This window comes from Coregonus clupeaformis, unplaced genomic scaffold, assembly GCF_020615455.1.
Source record: "Coregonus clupeaformis isolate EN_2021a unplaced genomic scaffold, ASM2061545v1 scaf0774, whole genome shotgun sequence".
NCBI lineage: Eukaryota > Metazoa > Chordata > Actinopteri > Salmoniformes > Salmonidae > Coregonus > Coregonus clupeaformis.
Window position 1 is genome coordinate 67,501 of NW_025534229.1, and position 20,000 is coordinate 87,500.

Consider the following 20,000-nt stretch of genomic DNA (forward strand, 5'->3'; position numbering starts at 1 on the left):
GGTTATTTGGTTTAACTTGTTAGTTCTCTCAGTAAGTGGAGCAGGAGAGGCCAGCTGGTTATTTGGTTTAACTTGTTAGTTCTCTCAGTAAGTGGAGCAGGAGAGGCCAGCTGGTTATTTGGTTTAACTTGTTAGTTCTCTCAGTAAGTGGAGCAGGAGAGTCCAGCTGGTTATTTGGTTTAACTTGTTAGTTCTCTCAGTAAGTGGAGCAGGAGAGGCCAGCTGGTTATTTGGTTTAACTTGTTTGTTCTCTCAGTAAGTGGAGCAGGAGAGTCCAGCTGGTTATTTGGTTAGACTTGTTCTCTCAGTAAGTGGAGCAGGAGAGTCCAGCTGGTTATTTGGTTAGACTTGTTCTCTCAGTAAGTGGAGCAGGAGAGTCCAGCTGGTTATTTGGTTTAACTTGTTCTCTCAGTAAGTGGAGCAGGAGAGTCCAGCTGGTTATTTGGTTAGACTTGTTCTCTCAGTAAGTGGAGCAGGAGAGTCCAGCTGGTTATTTGGTTTAACTTGTTCTCTCAGTAAGTGGAGCAGGAGAGTCCAGCTGGTTATTTGGTTTAACTTGTTAGTTCTCTCAGTAAGTGGAGCAGGAGAGTCCAGCTGGTTATTTGGTTTAACTTGTTCTCTCAGTAAGTGGAGCAGGAGAGTCCAGCTGGTTATTTGGTTTAACTTGTTAGTTCTCTCAGTAAGTGGAGCAGGAGAGTCCAGCTGGTTATTTGGTTTAACTTGTTCTCTCAGTAAGTGGAGCAGGAGAGTCCAGCTGGTTATTTGGTTAGACTTGTTAGTTCTCTCAATAAGTGGAGCAGGAGAGTCCAGCTGGTTATTTGGTTTAACTTGTTAGTTCTCTCAGTAAGTGGAGCAGGAGAGTCCAGCTGGTTATTTGGTTTAACTTGTTAGTTCTCTCAGGAAGTGGAGCAGGAGAGTCCAGCTGGTTATTTGGTTTAACTAGTTCTCTCAGTAAGTGGAGCAGGAGAGTCCAGCTGGTTATTTGGTTAAACTTGTTCTCTCAGTAAGTGGAGCAGGAGAGTCCAGCTGGTTATTTGGTTAAACTTGTTCTCTCAGTAAGTGGAGCAGGAGAGTCCAGCTGGTTATTTGGTTTAACTTGTTCTCTCAGTAAGTGGAGCAGGAGAGTCCAGCTGGTTATTTGGTTTAACTTGTTCTCTCAGTAAGTGGAACAGGAGAGTCCAGCTGGTTATTTGGTTAAACTTGTTCTCTCAGTAAGTGGAGCAGGAGAGTCCAGCTGGTTATTTGGTTTAACTTGTTAGTTCTCTCAGTAAGTGGAGCAGGAGAGTCCAGCTGGTTATTTGGTTTAACGTGTTAGTTCTCTCAGTAAGTGGAGCAGGAGAGTCCAGCTGGTTATTTAGTTAAACTTGTTAATTCTCTCAGTAAGTGGAGCAGGAGAGTCCAGCTGGTTATTTAGTTTAACTTGTTAGTTCTCTCAGTAAGTGGAGCAGGAGAGGCCAGCTGGTTATTTGGTTTAACTTGTTAGTTCTCTCAGTAAGTGGAGCAGGAGAGTCCAGCTGGTTATTTGGTTAGACTTGTTCTCTCAGTAAGTGGAGCAGGAGAGTCCAGCTGGTTATTTGGTTTAACTTGTTAGTTCTCTCAGTAAGTGGAGCAGGAGAGGCCAGCTGGTTATTTGGTTAAACTTGTTAGTTCTCTCAGTAAGTGGAGCAGGAGAGTCCAGCTGGTTATTTGGTTAGACTTGTTCTCTCAGTAAGTGGAGCAGGAGAGTCCAGCTGGTTATTTGGTTAAACTTGTTCTCTCAGTAAGTGGAGCAGGAGAGTCCAGCTGGTTATTTGGTTTAACTTGTTAGTTCTCTCAGTAAGTGGAGCAGGAGAGTCCAGCTGGTTATTTGGTTAAACTTGTTCTCTCAGTAAGTGGAGCAGGAGAGTCCAGCTGGTTATTTGGTTTAACTTGTTCTCTCAGTAAGTGGAGCAGGAGAGTCCAGCTGGTTATTTGGTTAAACTAGTTCTCTCAGTAAGTGGAGCAGGAGAGTCCAGCTGGTTATTTGGTTAGACTTGTTCTCTCAGTAAGTGGAGCAGGAGAGTCCAGCTGGTTATTTGGTTTACCTTGTTAGTTCTCTCAGTAAGTGGAGCAGGAGAGTCCAGCTGGTTATTTGGTTAGACTTGTTCTCTCAGTAAGTGGAGCAGGAGAGTCCAGCTGGTTATTTGGTTAGACTTGTTCTCTCAGTAAGTGGAGCAGGAGAGTCCAGCTGGTTATTTGGTTTAACTTGTTAGTTCTCTCAGTAAGTGGAGCAGGAGAGTCCAGCTGGTTATTTGGTTTAACTTGTTAGTTCTCTCAGTAAGTGGAGCAGGAGAGTCCAGCTGGTTATTTGGTTTAACTTGTTAGTTCTCTCAGTAAGTGGAGCAGGAGAGGCCAGCTGGTTATTTGGTTAAACTTGTTAGTTCTCTCAGTAAGTGGAGCAGGAGAGTCCAGCTGGTTATTTGGTTAAACTTGTTCTCTCAGTAAGTGGAGCAGGAGAGTCCAGCTGGTTATTTGGTTAAACTTGTTCTCTCAGTAAGTGGAGCAGGAGAGTCCAGCTGGTTATTTGGTTAAACTAGTTATCTCAGTAAGTGGAGCAGGAGAGTCCAGCTGGTTATTTGGTTAAACTAGTTCTCTCAGTAAGTGGAGCAGGAGAGTCCAGCTGGTTATTTGGTTAAACTTGTTCTCTCAGTAAGTGGAGCAGGAGAGGCCAGCTGGTTATTTGGTTAAACTTGTTCTCTCAGTAAGTGGAGCAGGAGAGTCCAGCTGGTTATTTGGTTAAACTTGTTAGTTCTCTCAGTAAGTGGAGCAGGAGAGTCCAGCTGGTTATTTGGTTAAACTTGTTCTCTCAGTAAGTGGAGCAGGAGAGTCCAGCTGGTTATTTGGTTTAACTTGTTCTCTCAGTAAGTGGAGCAGGAGAGTCCAGCTGGTTATTTGGTTAAACTAGTTCTCTCAGTAAGTGGAGCAGGAGAGTCCAGCTGGTTATTTGGTTAGACTTGTTCTCTCAGTAAGTGGAGCAGGAGAGTCCAGCTGGTTATTTGGTTAAACTTGTTCTCTCAGTAAGTGGAGCAGGAGAGTCCAGCTGGTTATTTGGTTAAACTTGTTCTCTCAGTAAGTGGAGCAGGAGAATCCAGCTGGTTATTTGGTTAAACTAGTTCTCTCAGTAAGTGTCTGAATACATGAAGAGACGGGGCATCGTATTGTGTTGTGGCTTTCTGCCGTGTTTGAGAAGTCAAAGGGCTTTGGATGAGTTATCTACACAGCTGCCACCATCATGATTTCCTTGCGTTTCTTTGCATCTCTGTTTTGTGCCCGTATCCTACTCCCCCATCTCCTCCTCCCCCGTCTCCTCCTCCCCCGTCTCCTCCTCCCCCGTCTCCTCCTCCCCCGTCTCCTCCTCCCCATCACCTCCTCCTCCCCCGTCTCCTTCTCCTCCCCCGTCTCCTCCTCCTCCCCCGTCTCCTCCTCCTCCCCCGTCTCCTCCTCCTCCCCCGTCTCCTCCTCCTCCCCGTCTCCTCCTCATCCCCCCGTCTCCTCCTCCTCCCCCGTCTCCTCCTCCCCCCGTCTCCTCCTCCTCCCCGTCTCCTCCTCCCCCGTCTCCTCCTCCTCCCCCGTCTCCTCCTCCTCCCCCGTCTCCTCCTCCCCCGTCTCCTCCTCCCCGTCTCCTCCTCCCCAGTCTCCTTCGCCTCCCCCGTCTCCTCCTCCTCCCCCGTCTCCTTCTCCTCCCCCGTCTCCTCCCCTCCCCCCCGTCTCCTCCTCCTCCCCTGTCTCCTCCTCCTCCCCCTGTCTCCTCCTCCCCGTCTCCTCCTCCTCCCCCCGTCTCCTCCTCCTCCCCCGTCGTCGTCTCCTCCCCCGTCGTCGTCTCCTCCCCCGTCGTCGCCTCCTCCCCGTCTCCTCCTCCTCCCCGTCTCCTCCTCCTCCCCCGTCTCCTCCTCCCCCGTCTCCTCCTCCCCCGTATCCTCCTCCCCCGTCTTCTCTGAGCAGAGCAGGCAGGCCCGTTGCCCTAGCGACTCCAGACTCCACACAGACGGTGTGTACACATGCTCCTCCAAAGCTTTGTTCATTTGCACAATATCTCTCTTTAGCTAGCAGCCTCTATGGAAATTCGCTAGTACTTGTGCTAATTTTGTTAGCATTCTACTAATAGATGCCCAATGGGCTTTCTTTGCGTTTTTAGTGCCCCCTTGTGGACTAAGACGGTAATAGAGAAGGATGGTATGAAAATCTGGATAACTCCCAACCCAAGAGAGAGGGGAGGATGGAGAGAGAGAGAGGGAAGGATGGAGAGAGAGACGGGAGGATAGAGAGAGGGGAGGATGGAGAGAGAGAGAGGGAAGGATGGAGAGAGAGAGAGAGAGGGGAGGATGGAGAGAGAGAGAGTGAAGGATGGAGAGAGAGAGAGAGAGAGAGAGACGGGAGGATGGAGAGAGAGAGGGAAGGATGGAGAGAGAGAGGGAAGGATGGAGAGAGAGAGAGAGAGAGGGAAGGATGGAGAGAGAGAGAGACGGGGAGGATGGAGAGAGAGACGGGAGGATGGAGAGAGAGACGGGAGGATGGAGAGAGAGAGGGGAGGATGGAGAGAGAGACGGGAGGATGGAGAGAGAGGGATGGGAGGATGGAGAGAGAGCGATGGGAGGATGGAGAGAGAGGGACGGGAGGATGGAGAGAGAGAGGGAGGATGGAGAGAGAGAGAGGGGAGGATGGAGAGAGAGACGGGAGGATGGAGAGAGAGGGATGGGAGGATGGAGAGAGAGCGATGGGAGGATGGAGAGAGAGGGACGGGAGGATGGAGAGAGAGGGATGGGAGGATGGAGAGAGAGGGACGGGAGGATGGAGAGAGAGGGATGGGAGGATGGAGAGAGAGGGATGGGAGGATGGAGAGAGAGGGATGGGAGGATGGAGAGAGAGACGGGAGGATGGAGAGAGAGACGGGAGGATGGAGAGAGAGAGGGACGGGAGGATGGAGAGAGGGGGATGGGAGGATGGAGAGAGAGGGATGGGAGGATGGAGAGAGAGCAGGGAGGATGGAGAGAGAGGGACGGGGAGGATGGAGAGAGAGGGATGGGAGGATGGAGAGAGAGGGATGGGAGGATGGAGAGAGAGGGATGGGAGGATGGAGAGAGAGGGATGGGAGGATGGAGAGAGAGGGAATCAGAGAGGTGTTTGATCAAGGCTCAAGGCTGTGTATCAGTGTTTGTCTAAAGGCTTAAGAGCCCACTCTGTTAACCAATGGGGGATGTTGGACAGTCTGCTGTGTCTACTGTGTCTACTGTGTGTGTGTGTGTGTGTGTGTGTGACAGTATATAGTGTGTGTGTGTGACTCCCCCAGTAAGCTGAGGACACTAGTTCCAGTCCCATAGTAAATCTGAGGGTTGGTGTCCCCCAGTAAGCTGAGGACACTAGCTCCAGTCCCATAGTATATCTGAGGGTTGGTGTCCCCCAGTAAGCTGAGGACACTAGTTCCAGTCCCATAGTATATCTGAGGGTTGGTGTCCCCCAGTAAGCTGAGGACACTAGTTCCAGTCCCATAGTATATCTGAGGGTTGGTGTCCCCCAGTAAGCTGAGGACACTAGTTCCAGTCCCATAGTATATCTGAGGGTTGGTGTCCCCCAGTAAGCTGAGGACACTAGTTCCAGTCCCATAGTATATCTGAGGGTTGGTGTCCCCCAGTAAGCTGAGGACACTAGTTCCAGTCCCATAGTATATCTGAGGGTTGGTGTCCCCCAGTAAGCTGAGGACACTAGTTCCAGTCCCATAGTATATCTGAGGGTTGGTGTCTCCCAGTAAGCTGAGGACACTAGTTCCAGTCCCATAGTATATCTGAGGGTTGGTGTCCCCCAGTAAGCTGAGGACACTAGTTCCAGTCCCATAGTATATCTGAGGGTTGGTGTCCCCCAGTAAGCTGAGGACACTAGTTCCAGTCCCATAGTATATCTGAGGGTTGGTGTCCCCCAGTAAGCTGAGGACACTAGCTCCAGTCCCATAGTATATCTGAGGGTTGGTGTCCCCCAGTAAGCTGAGGACACTAGTTCCAGTCCCATAGTATATCTGAGGGTTGGTGTCCCCCAGTAAGCTGAGGACACTAGTTCCAGTCCCATAGTATATCTGAGGGTTGGTGTCCCCCAGTAAGCTGAGGACACTAGTTCCAGTCCCATAGTATATCTGAGGGTTGGTGTCCCCCAGTAAGCTGAGGACACTAGTTCCAGTCCCATAGTATATCTGAGGGTTGGTGTCCCCCAGTAAGCTGAGGACACTAGTTCCAGTCCCATAGTATATCTGAGGGTTGGTGTCCCCCAGTAAGCTGAGGACACTAGTTCCAGTCCCATAGTATATCTGAGGGTTGGTGTCCCACAGTAAGCTGAGGACACTAGCTCCAGTCCCATAGTATATCTGAGGGTTGGTGTCCCCCAGTAAGCTGAGGACACTAGTTCCAGTCCCATAGTATATCTGAGGGTTGGTGTCCCCCAGTAAGCTGAGGACACTAGTTCCAGTCCCATAGTATATCTGAGGGTTGGTGTCCCCCAGAAAGCTGAGGACACTAGTTCCAGTCCCATAGTATATCTGAGGGTTGGTGTCCCCCAGTAAGCTGAGGACACTAGTTCCAGTCCCATAGTATATCTGAGGGTTGGTGTCCCCCAGTAAGCTGAGGACACTAGTTCCAGTCCCATAGTATATCTGAGGGTTGGTGTCCCACAGTAAGCTGAGGACACTAGTTCCAGTCCCATAGTATATCTGAGGGTTGGTGTCCCCCAGTAAGCTGAGGACACTAGTTCCAGTCCCATAGTATATCTGAGGGTTGGTGTCCCCCAGTAAGCTGAGGACACTAGTTCCAGTCCCATAGTATATCTGAGGGTTGGTGTCCACCAGTAAGCTGAGGACACTAGTTCCAGTCCCATAGTATATCTGAGGGTTGGTGTCCCACAGTAAGCTGAGGACACTAGTTCCAGTCCCATAGTATATCTGAGGGTTGGTGTCCCCCAGTAAGCTGAGGACACTAGTTCCAGTCCCATAGTATATCTGAGGGTTGGTGTCCCCCAGTAAGCTGAGGACACTAGTTCCAGTCCCATAGTATATCTGAGGTTTGGTGTCCCCCAGTAAGCTGAGGACACTAGTTCCAGTCCCATAGTATATCTGAGGGTTGGTGTCCCCCAGTAAGCTGAGGACACTAGTTCCAGTCCCATAGTATATCTGAGGGTTGGTGTCCCCCAGTAAGCTGAGGACACTAGTTCCAGTCCCATAGTATATCTGAGGGTTGGTGTCCCCCAGTAAGCTGAGGACACTAGTTCCAGTCCCATAGTATATCTGAGGGTTGGTGTCCCCCAGTAAGCTGAGGACACTAGTTCCAGTCCCATAGTATATCTGAGGGTTGGTGTCCCCCAGTAAGCTGAGGACACTAGTTCCAGTCCCATAGTATATCTGAGGGTTGGTGTCCCCCCAGTAAGCTGAGGACACTAGTTCCAGTCCCATAGTATATCTGAGGGTTGGTGTCCCCCAGTAAGCTGAGGACACTAGTTCCAGTCCCATAGTATATCTGAGGGTTGGTGTCCCCCAGTAAGCTGAGGACACTAGTTCCAGTCCCATAGTATATCTGAGGGTTGGTGTCTCCCAGTAAGCTGAGGACACTAGTTCCAGTCCCATAGTATATCTGAGGGTTGGTGTCCCCCAGTAAGCCGAGGACACTAGTTCCAGTCCCATAGTATATCTGAGGGTTGGTGTCCCCCAGTAAGCTGAGGACACTAGTTCCAGTCCCATAGTATATCTGAGGGTTGGTGTCCCCCAGTAAGCTGAGGACACTAGTTCCAGTCCCATAGTATATCTGAGGGTTGGTGTCCCCCAGTAAGCTGAGGACACTAGTTCCAGTCCCATAGTATATCTGAGGGTTGGTGTCCCCCAGTAAGCTGAGGACACTAGTTCCAGTCCCATAGTATATCTGAGGGTTGGTGTCCCCCAGTAAGCTGAGGACACTAGTTCCAGTCCCATAGTATATCTGAGGGTTGGTGTCCCCCAGTAAGCTGAGGACACTAGTTCCAGTCCCATAGTATATCTGAGGGTTGGTGTCCCCCAGTAAGCTGAGGACACTAGCTCCAGTCCCATAGTATATCTGAGGGTTGGTGTCCCCCAGTAAGCTGAGGACACTAGCTCCAGTCCCATAGTATATCTGAGGGTTGGTGTCCCCCAGTAAGCTGAGGACACTAGTTCCAGTCCCGTAGTATATCTGAGGGTTGGTGTCCCCCAGTAAGCTGAGGACACTAGTTCCAGTCCCGTAGTATATCTGAGGGTTGGTGTCCCCCAGTAAGCTGAGGACACTAGCTCCAGTCCCGTAGTATATCTGAGGGTTGGTGTCCCCCAGTAAGCTGAGGACACTAGTTCCAGTCCCGTAGTATATCTGAGGGTTGGTGTCCCCCAGTAAGCTGAGGACACTAGTTCCAGTCCCATAGTATATCTGAGGGTTGGTGTCCCCCAGTAAGCTGAGGACACTAGTTCCAGTCCCGTAGTATATCTGAGGGTTGGTGTCCCCCAGTAAGCTGAGGACACTAGTTCCAGTCCCGTAGTATATCTGAGGGTTGGTGTCCCCCAGTAAGCTGAGGACACTAGTTCCAGTCCCGTAGTATATCTGAGGGTTGGTGTCCCCAGTAAGCTGAGGACACTAGTTCCAGTCCCGTAGTATATCTGAGGGTTGGTGTCCCCCAGTAAGCTGAGGACACTAGTTCCAGTCCCGTAGTATATCTGAGGGTTGGTGTCCCCCAGTAAGCTGAGGACACTAGTTCCAGTCCCATAGTATATCTGAGGGTTGGTGTCCCCCAGTAAGCTGAGGACACTAGTTCCAGTCCCATAGTATATCTGAGGGTTGGTGTCCCCCAGTAAGCTGAGGACACTAGTTCCAGTCCCGTAGTATATCTGAGGGTTGGTGTCCCCCAGTAAGCTGAGGACACTAGTTCCAGTCCCGTAGTATATCTGAGGGTTGGTGTCCCCCAGTAAGCTGAGGACACTAGTTCCAGTCCCATAGTATATCTGAGGTTGGTGTCCCCCAGTAAGCTGAGGACACTAGTTCCAGTCCCATAGTATATCTGAGGGTTGGTGTCCCCCAGTAAGCTGAGGACACTAGTTCCAGTCCCATAGTATATCTGAGGGTTAGTGTCCCCCAGTAAGCTGAGGACACTAGCTCCAGTCCCATAGTATATCTGAGGGTTGGTGTCCCCCAGTAAGCTGAGGACACTAGTTCCAGTCCCGTAGTATATCTGAGGGTTGGTGTCCCCCAGTAAGCTGAGGACACTAGTTCCAGTCCCATAGTATATCTGAGGGTTGGTGTCCCCCAGTAAGCTGAGGACACTAGTTCCAGTCCCATAGTGTATCTGATTGTTGGTGTCCCCCAGTAAGCTGAGGACACTAGTTCCAGTCCCATAGTATATCTGAGGGTTGGTGTCCCCCAGTAAGCTGAGGACACTAGTTCCAGTCCCATAGTATATCTGAGGGTTGGTGTCCCCCAGTAAGCTGAGGACACTAGTTCCAGTCCCATAGTATATCTGAGGGTTGGTGTCCCCCAGTAAGCTGAGGACACTAGTTCCAGTCCCATAGTATATCTGAGGGTTGGTGTCCCCCAGTAAGCTGAGGACACTAGTTCCAGTCCCATAGTATATCTGAGGGTTGGTGTCCCCCAGTAAGCTGAGGACACTAGTTCCAGTCCCATAGTATATCTGAGGGTTGGTGTCCCCCAGTAAGCTGAGGACACTAGTTCCAGTCCCATAGTATATCTGAGGGTTGGTGTCCCCCAGTAAGCTGAGGACACTAGTTCCAGTCCCATAGTATATCTGAGGGTTGGTGTCCCCCCAGTAAGCTGAGGACACTAGTTCCAGTCCCATAGTATATCTGAGGGTTGGTGTCCCCCAGTAAGCTGAGGACACTAGTTCCAGTCCCATAGTATATCTGAGGGTTGGTGTCCCCCAGTAAGCTGAGGACACTAGTTCCAGTCCCATAGTATATCTGAGGGTTGGTGTCCCCCAGTAAGCTGAGGACACTAGTTCCAGTCCCATAGTATATCTGAGGGTTGGTGTCCCCCAGTAAGCTGAGGACACTAGTTCCAGTCCCATAGTATATCTGAGGGTTGGTGTCCCCCAGTAAGCTGAGGAGACTAGTTCCAGTCCCATAGTATATCTGAGGGTTGGTGTCCCCCAGTAAGCTGAGGACACTAGCTCCAGTCCCGTAGTATATCTGAGGGTTGGTGTCCCCCAGTAAGCTGAGGACACTAGTTCCAGTCCCGTAGTATATCTGAGGGTTGGTGTCCCCCAGTAAGCTGAGGACACTAGTTCCAGTCCCATAGTATATCTGAGGGTTGGTGTCCCCCAGTAAGCTGAGGACACTAGTTCCAGTCCCGTAGTATATCTGAGGGTTGGTGTCCCCCAGTAAGCTGAGGACACTAGTTCCAGTCCCGTAGTATATCTGAGGGTTGGTGTCCCCAGTAAGCTGAGGACACTAGTTCCAGTCCCATAGTATATCTGAGGGTTGGTGTCCCCCAGTAAGCTGAGGACACTAGTTCCAGTCCCATAGTATATCTGAGGGTTGGTGTCCCCCAGTAAGCTGAGGACACTAGTTCCAGTCCCATAGTATATCTGAGGGTTGGTGTCCCCCAGTAAGCTGAGGACACTAGTTCCAGTCCCATAGTATATCTGAGGGTTGGTGTCCCCCAGTAAGCTGAGGACACTAGTTCCAGTCCCATAGTATATCTGAGGGTTGGTGTCCCCCAGTAAGCTGAGGACACTAGTTCCAGTCCCATAGTATATCTGAGGGTTGGTGTCCCCCAGTAAGCTGAGGACACTAGTTCCAGTCCCATAGTATATCTGAGGGTTGGTGTCCCCCAGTAAGCTGAGGACACTAGTTCCAGTCCCATAGTATATCTGAGGGTTGGTGTCCCCCAGTAAGCTGAGGACACTAGTTCCAGTCCCATAGTATATCTGAGGGTTGGTGCCCCCAGTAAGCTGAGGACACTAGTTCCAGTCCCATAGTATATCTGAGGGTTGGTGTCCCCCAGTAAGCTGAGGACACTAGTTCCAGTCCCATAGTATATCTGAGGGTTGGTGTCCCCCAGTAAGCTGAGGACACTAGTTCCAGTCCCATAGTATATCTGAGGGTTGGTGTCCCCCAGTAAGCTGAGGACACTAGTTCCAGTCCCGTAGTATATCTGAGGGTTGGTGTCCCCCAGTAAGCTGAGGACACTAGCTCCAGTCCCGTAGTATATCTGAGGGTTGGTGTCCCCCAGTAAGCTGAGGACACTAGTTCCAGTCCCATAGTATATCTGAGGGTTGGTGTCCCCCAGTAAGCTGAGGACACTAGTTCCAGTCCCATAGTATATCTGAGGGTTGGTGTCCCCCAGTAAGCTGAGGACACTAGTTCCAGTCCCATAGTATATCTGAGGGTTGGTGTCCCCCAGTAAGCTGAGGACACTAGTTCCAGTCCCATAGTATATCTGAGGGTTGGTGTCCCCCAGTAAGCTGAGGACACTAGCTCCAGTCCCATAGTATATCTGAGGGTTGGTGTCCCCCAGTAAGCTGAGGACACTAGTTCCAGTCCCATAGTATATCTGAGGGTTGGTGTCCCCCAGTAAGCTGAGGACACTAGTTCCAGTCCCATAGTATATCTGAGGGTTGGTGTCCCCCAGTAAGCTGAGGACACTAGTTCCAGTCCCATAGTATATCTGAGGGTTGGTGTCCCCCAGTAAGCTGAGGACACTAGTTCCAGTCCCATAGTATATCTGAGGGTTGGTGTCCCCCAGTAAGCTGAGGACACTAGTTCCAGTCCCATAGTATATCTGAGGGTTGGTGTCCCCCAGTAAGCTGAGGACACTAGTTCCAGTCCCATAGTATATCTGAGGGTTGGTGTCCCCCAGTAAGCTGAGGACACTAGTTCCAGTCCCATAGTATATCTGAGGGTTGGTGTCCCCCAGTAAGCTGAGGACACTAGCTCCAGTCCCATAGTATATCTGAGGGTTGGTGTCCCCCAGGGTTCTACTCTTGGGCCCTCCTCCTTCTCCTTTGGGTTTTAAACACACTTCTGTTGTTCTGATAAAGATGTTTGAACAGACAGTCTAGTAGGACTCTGATTGATGTGGCAGTTTGTCCCTTCTCCTATGTGTGTACGGTGTGTGTGTGTGTGTGTACAGTGCGTGTGTGTGTGTGTGTGTGTGTGTGTACGGTGTGTGTGTGTGTACAGCGTGCATGTGTGTGTGTGTGTGTGTGTGTGTGTGTCTGTGTCTGTCATCAACACACTGAAATATCTGGTTTAGATATTTGTTATATTTCTGACTCAATGACAGAAAAGACTGTTGGTTTTTCATTTATTTAATTCTAAATAATGCTTCATTTTTTTGTGTTTCATTTGTGTTCAATATTGTTCTTTTTCAGACGGTGATGATGAGGGTAGCTGGTTGATAACTGACAAGGACAGAGGGGTAGGGATATGTTTTTTGACACTGGATGTTGAGTTTCTCCACATGAGACAGATGTTTAAAAGTGCTATATACATTTATTTTTTATGAATGATGTATTATCTGTGACAATTGACAAAGTCATCTTGATTGATTTTGATTGGCAGGCTCAGATCATTAACCGGCGTGGGGGCGGTCCCCCAGTGAGGCGACTGGCTAACCGTTACTATGTCGACAAGAACGTCACCTGCCACAGCTGCAACAAGACTGGACACCTCTCCAAGAACTGCCCTACGGCCAGGGTAACTACACAACCACACACACACACACACACACACAACCACACACACAACCACACACCCACACACAACTACACACACACACACACAACCACACACACACACACACACACACACAACCACACACACACACACACACAACCACACACACACAACCACACAACTACACACCCACACACAACTAAGGTCATATACACATGTCCCTAAGCACACACACTCTCATTCACACACATATATATATATTCTAAGTTAATTAAGCAATTAACATCCCATCATGCTTAGGGTCATGTATAAAAATGCTGGGCAGGCCATTATTTGGCCATTATTTTGCTACGATGGCTATGCCCCCATACGATGGCTATGCCCCCATACGATGGCTATGCCCCCATACGATGGCTATGCCCCCATACGATGGCTATGCCCCCATACGATGGCTATGCCCCCATACGATGGCTATGCCCCCATACGATGGCTATGCCCCCATTACATTTGACATTTTAGTCATTTTAGCAGACGCTCTTATCCAGAGCGACTTACAGTTAGTGAGTGCATACATTTTTCATACTGCCCCCCGTGGGAATCGAACCCACAACCCTGGCGTTGCAAGCGCCATGCTCTACCAAATTGAGCTACAGGAGGCCCTCACAGATACGATGGCGATGCCCCCCATCCACAGGGCACCAGTGGTCACTGAAGGGTTTGATGCCCCCCATCCACAGGGGCACCAGTGGTCACTGAAGGGTTTGATGAACATAAAAAACTATGTACACCATATGCCATGGCCGTCTCAGTCACCAGACCTCAACCCAACTGAACACTTATTCTGGAGCGCCGCCTGAGAGCGTTTCCCAACAAAACACCAAATTATGGAATTTCTCGTGGAAGAATGGTGCTGCAGTCAATTGTAGAATCTATGCCAAGGCGCATTGAAGCTGTTCTGGCTTGTGGAGGCCCAACGCCCTGTTAAGACACTTCATGTTGGGGTTTCCTTTATGTTGGCAGTTATCGGTACAGTATACAACAATGTGCCCGCAGTGTTATCTGTGAGGTTATCGGCGTTATCTGTGAGGTTGTCGGCGTTATCTGTGAGGTTGTCGGCGTTATCTGTGAGGTTGTCGGCGTTATCAGTGTTATCTGTGAGGTTATCTGTGAGGTTATCGGCGTTGTCTGTGAGGTTATCGGCGTTGTCTGTGAGGTTAACGGCGTTGTCTGTGAGGTTATCGGCGTTGTCTGTGAGGTTATTGGCGTTGTCTGTGAGGTTATCGGCGTTATCAGTGAGGTTATCGGCGTTATCGGTGTTATCTGTGAGGTTATCGGCGTTATCAGTGTTATCTGTGAGGTTATCGGCATTATCTGTGAGGTTATCGGTGTTATCTGTGAGGTTATCAGCGTTATCTGTGAGGTTATCGGCAGGTAGCTTAGTGGTTAAGAGCGTTGTGCCTGTAACCGAAAGGTCGCTGGTTCTAATCCCCGAGCCGTCTAGGTGAAAAATCTGTCGATGTGCCCTTGAGCAAGGCACTTAACCCTAATTGCTCCTGTAAGTCGCTCTGGATAAGAGCGTCTGCTAAATGACGTAAATGTAATGTAAATGCTATCTGTGAGGTTATCAGCGTTATCTGTGAGGTTATCAGCGTTATCTGTGAGGTTATCGGCGTTATCTGTGAGGTTATCGGCGTTATCTGTGTTATCTGTGAGGTTATCTGTGAGGTTATCGGCGTTATCTGTGAGGTTATCGGCGTTATCTGTGAGGTTATCGGCGTTATCTGTGAGGTTGTCGGCGTTATCTGTGAGGTTGTCGGCGTTATCTGTGAGGTTGTCTGCGTTATCTGTGAGGTTGTCGGCGTTATCTGTGAGGTTGTCGGCGTTATCTGTGAGGTTGTCGGCGTTATCAGTGTTATCTGTGAGGTTATCTGTGAGATTATCGGCGTTGTCTGTGAGGTTATCGGCGTTGTCTGTGAGGTTGTCGGCATTGTCTGTGAGGTTATCGGCGTTATCAGTGTTATCTGTGAGGTTATCGGCATTATCTGTGAGGTTATCGGCGTTATCTGTGAGGTTATCAGCGTTATCTGTGAGGTTATCGGCAGGTAGCTTAGTGGTTAAGAGCGTTGTGCCTGTAACCAAAAGGTCGCTGGTTCTAATCCCCGAGCCGTCTAGGTGAAAAATCTGTCGATGTGCCCTTGAGCAAGGCACTTAACCCTAATTGCTCCTGTAAGTCGCTCTGGATAAGAGCGTCTGCTAAATGACGTAAATGTAATGTAAATGTTATCTGTGAGGTTATCAGCGTTATCTGTGAGGTTATCGGCGTTATCTGTGAGGTTATCGGCGTTATCTGTGAGGTTATCGGCGTTATCTGTGAGGTTATCGGCGTTATCTGTGAGGTTATCGGCGTTATCTGTGAGGTTGTCGGCGTTATCTGTGAGGTTGTCGGCGTTATCTGTGAGGTTGTCGGCGTTATCTGTGAGGTTGTCGGCGTTATCTGTGAGGTTGTCGGCGTTATCTGTGAGGTTGTCGGCGTTATCAGTGTTATCTGTGAGGTTATCTGTGAGGTTATCGGCGTTGTCTGTGAGGTTATCGGCGTTGTCTGTGAGGTTAACGGCGTTGTCTGTGAGGTTAACGGCGTTGTCTGTGAGGTTATCAGCGTTGTCTGTGAGGTTATTGGCGTTGTCTGTGAGGTTATCGGCGTTATCAGTGAGGTTATAGGCGTTATCGGTGTTATCTGTGAGGTTATCGGCGTTATCAGTGTTATCTGTGAGGTTATCGGCATTATCTGTGAGGTTATCGGTGTTATCTGTGAGGTTATCAGCGTTATCTGTGAGGTTATCGGCAGGTAGCTTAGTGGTTAAGAGCGTTGTGCCTGTAACCGAAAGGTCGCTGGTTCTAATCCCCGAGCCGTCTAGGTGAAAAATCTGTCGATGTGCCCTTGAGCAAGGCACTTAACCCTAATTGCTCCTGTAAGTCGCTCTGGATAAGAGCGTCTGCTAAATGACGTAAATGTAATGTAAATGCTATCTGTGAGGTTATCAGCGTTATCTGTGAGGTTATCAGCGTTATCTGTGAGGTTATCGGCGTTATCTGTGAGGTTATCGGCGTTATCTGTGTTATCTGTGAGGTTATCTGTGAGGTTATCGGCGTTATCTGTGAGGTTATCGGCGTTATCTGTGAGGTTGTCGGCGTTATCTGTGAGGTTGTCGGCGTTATCTGTGAGGTTGTCGGCGTTATCTGTGAGGTTGTCGGCGTTATCTGTGAGGTTGTCGGCGTTATCTGTGAGGTTGTCGGCGTTATCTGTGAGGTTGTCGGCGTTATCAGTGTTATCTGTGAGGTTATCTGTGAGGTTATCGGCGTTGTCTGTGAGGTTATCGGCGTTGTCTGTGAGGTTGTCGGCATTGTCTGTGAGGTTATCGGCGTTATCAGTGTTATCTGTGAGGTTATCGGCATTATCTGTGAGGTTATCGGCGTTATCTGTGAGGTTATCAGCGTTATCTGTGAGGTTATCGGCAGGTAGCTTAGTGGTTAAGAGCGTTGTGCCTGTAACCAAAAGGTCGCTGGTTCTAATCCCCGAGCCGTCTAGGTGAAAAATCTGTCGATGTGCCCTTGAGCAAGGCACTTAACCCTAATTGCTCCTGTAAGTCGCTCTGGATAAGAGCGTCTGCTAAATGACGTAAATGTAATGTAAATGTTATCTGTGAGGTTATCAGCGTTATCTGTGAGGTTATCGGCGTTATCTGTGAGGTTATCGACGTTATCTGTGAGGTTATCTGCGTTATCTGTGAGGTTATCTGCGTTATCTGTGAGGTTATCGGCGTTATCTGTGAGGTTATCAGCGTTATCTGTGAGGTTATCGGCGTTATCTGTGAGGTTATCGGCGTTATCTGTGAGGTTATCGGCGTTATCTGTGAGGTTATTGTCGTTATCTGTGAGGTTATCAGCGTTATCTGTGAGGTTATCAGCGTTATCTGTGAGGTTATCGGCGTTATCAGTGTTATCTGTGAGGTTATCGGCGTTATCTGTGAGGTTATCGGCGTTATCTGTGAGGTTATCGGCGTTATCTGTGAGGTTATCAGCGTTATCTGTGAGGTTATCAGCGTTATCTGTGAGGTTGACGGTAGTATTTTAACAGTGAGGAGGCATATGAGGAACATGTTATTTTTCTTGCCAATATGAGGCACTTTATTTGCAAGTGGATATAGCCGGCAAAATGTACAAGTATTTACTCAAATAATCAACTGGACCAAAAGATAGAGCTGTTACTGTTTATTAGGCCTAACAAAAGAAAACCCTTCAATCATTCTGTTAACCCAGCAGCATGCCGACCTGTTACCTGTCTGTGTCTCAAACCCAGCAGCATGCCGACCTGTTACCTGTCTGTGTCTCAAACCCAGCAGCATGCCGACCTGTTACCTGTCTGTGTCTCAAACCCAGCAGCATGCCGACCTGTTACCTGTCTGTGTCTCAAACCCAGCAGCATGCCGACCTGTTACCTGTCTGTGTCTCAAACCCAGCAGCATGTTGACCTGTTACCTGTCTGTGTCTCAAACCCAGCAGCACGCCGACCTGTTACCTGTCTGTGTCTCAAACCCAGCAGCATGCCGACCTGTTACCTGTCTGTGTCTCAAACCCAGCAGCATGCCGACCTGTTACCTGTCTGTGTCTCAAACCCAGCAGCATGCCGACCTGTTACCTGTCTGTGTCTCAAACCCAGCAGCATGCCGACCTGTTACCTGTCTGTGTCTCAAACCCAGCAGCATGCCGACCTGTTACCTGTCTGTGTCTCAAACCCAGCAGCATGCCGACCTGTTACCTGTCTGTGTCTCAAACCCAGCAGCATGTTGACCTGTTACCTGTCTGTGTCTCAAACCCAGCAGCACGCCGACCTGTTACCTGTCTGTGTCTCAAACCCAGCAGCATGCCGACCTGTCACTTGTCTCTCAAACAAAGAAATGACATGGTTCTTGTAGCAACAACCATTACCCAGAATGCATCACAAACCCAAACAATTACCCTGTGTGTTTGTTTCCGTCTCTGCGTGAAGGAGCCGTGTTGCATGTTGTGCGGGGAGCAGGGTCACAGGATGTCAACGTGTCCCAGCAAGCATTGCAACAACTGCGGTCTGCCCGGTCACATGTATGAGGCGTGTGTCGGACCCAACCTCCGCTACAAACAGTGTCACCGCTGTGGCGTGCACGGACACCTTAACGACGTGAGTATCACACGCGGGCATACGATCTCACACACACACACTCACACACACACTCACTCACTCACTCACTCACTCACTCACCACTCACCACCACCACTCACTCACTCCTCTCTCTCTCTGTCTCTCTGTCTCTCTGCCTTGCTCTCTGCTCTGTCTCTTCTCTCTCTCTCTGCTCTCTCTCTCTCTCTCTCTCTCTCTCTCTCTGTCTCTCTGCTCCCTCTCTCTTTTCCTCTCCTCTCCCCCTCTCCCTTCTCCCCCCCTCCCCCCCCTCCCCCTCTCTCTCTCTCTGTCTCTCCCTCTCTCTCTCTCCCTCTCTCCCTCTCCCTATTAGTTTATAGTCTATATTAGATGACCCAGGGTCATTCTGCCATGCTGTCCACAGTAATTGATACAGTCAACAAATTACAGCTTAGTTATGTCTCGCCATGCTCCAAATCAAATCACATTTTATTTGTCACATGCTTGGAAAACAACAGGTGTAGACTAACAGTGAAATGCTTATTTACGGGCCCTTCCAAACAATGCAGAATTTAAAAAAAATAATGTAATGCTGCATATTTGTGTGTGTGAAGGGTGAGTCTAATGAGCGTCAATGACAATTACCCTCCCAATTATACTGATGGTATAGTATGGAAACACTCTGGGGGTGTTCTTTCTCTCTCTCTCTCTCTCCTCTCTCTCTCTCTCTCTCTCTCTCTCTCTCTCTCTCTCTCTCTCTCTCTCTCTCTCTGTCTCTGTCTCTCTGTCTCTCTCTCTGTCTCTGTCTCTCTCACTCTCTCTTTCGCTCTCTCTCTCATTTCAATTTCAATTTAAGGGCTTTATTGGCATGGGAAACGTGTGTTAACATTGCCAAAGCAAGTGAAGTAGATAGTAAACAAAAGTGAAATAAACAATAAATATTAACAGTAAACATTACACTCAGAAGTTTCAAAAGAATAAAGACATTTCAAATGTCATATTATGTATATATACAGTGTTGTAACAATGTGCAAATAGTTAAAGTAAAAAAGGGGAAATAAATAAACATAAATATGGGTTGTATTTACAATGGTGTTTGTTCTTCACTGGTTGCCCTTTTCTTGTGGCAACAGGTCACAAATCTTGCTGCTGTGATGGCACACTGTGGTTTTTCACCCAGTAGATACGGGAGTTTATCAAAATTGGGTTTGTTTTCGAATTCTTTGTGGATCGCTGTAATCTGAGGGAAATATGTGTCTCTATATGGTCATACATTTGGGAGGAGGTTAGGAAGTGCAGCTCAGTTTCCACCTCTTTTTGTGGGCAGTGTGCACATAGCCTGTCTTCTCTTGAGAGCCAGGTCTGCCTACGGCGGCCTTTCTCAATAGCAAGGCTATGCTCACTGAGTCTGTACATAGTCAAAGCTTTCCTTAAGTTTGGGTCAGTCACAGTGGTCAGGTATTCTGCCACTGTGTACTCTCTGTTTAGGGCCAAATAGCATTCTAGTTTGCTCTGTTTTTTTGTTTGTTCTTTCCAATGTGTCAAGTAATTCTATTTTTGTTTTCTCATGATTTGGTTGGGTCTAGTTGTGTTGTTGTTGTTGTTGTCCTGGGGCTGTGTGGGGTCTGTTTGTGTTTGTGAACAGAGCCCCAGGACAAGCTTACTTAGGGGACTCTTCTCCAAGTTCATCTCTCTGTAGGTGATGGCTTTGTTATGGAAGGTTTGGGAATCGCTTCCTTTTAAGTGGTTATAGAATTTAACGGCTAGTTTCTGGATTTTGATAATTAGTGGGTATTGGCCTAATTCTGCTCTGCATGCATTATTTGGTGTTTTACGTTGTACACGGAGGATGTTTTTGCAGAATTCTGCATGCAGAGTCTCAATTTGGTGTTTGTCCCATTTTGTGAATTCTTGGTTGGTGAGCGGACCCCAGACCTCAGAACCATAAAGGGCAATGGGTTCTATAACTGATTCAAGTATTTTTAGCCAGATCCTAATTGGTATGTCAAATTTTATGTTCCTTTTGATGGCATAGAAGGCCCTTCTTGCCTTGTCTCTCAGATCGTTCACAGCTTTGTGGAAGTTACCTGTGGCGCTGATGTTTAGGCCGAGGTATGTATAGTTTTTGTGTGCTCTAGGGCAATGGTGTCT

The 20,000-nt window shown here is 48.9% G+C and overlaps 1 protein-coding gene across 1 annotated transcript in view; it reads left to right on the top strand.

Annotated features, from left to right (window-relative positions):
* LOC121579251 (zinc finger CCHC domain-containing protein 7) overlaps window positions 1-20,000 on the top strand; it is a 138,496-nt gene that overhangs the window by 61,623 nt on the left and 56,873 nt on the right. The window contains exons 4-6 of the mRNA XM_045216689.1: window positions 12,373-12,419; window positions 12,563-12,697; window positions 17,724-17,891. Of these exons, the coding sequence (XP_045072624.1) occupies window positions 12,373-12,419; window positions 12,563-12,697; window positions 17,724-17,891 (350 nt within the window). The remainder of the gene's footprint in view (window positions 1-12,372; window positions 12,420-12,562; window positions 12,698-17,723; window positions 17,892-20,000) is intronic.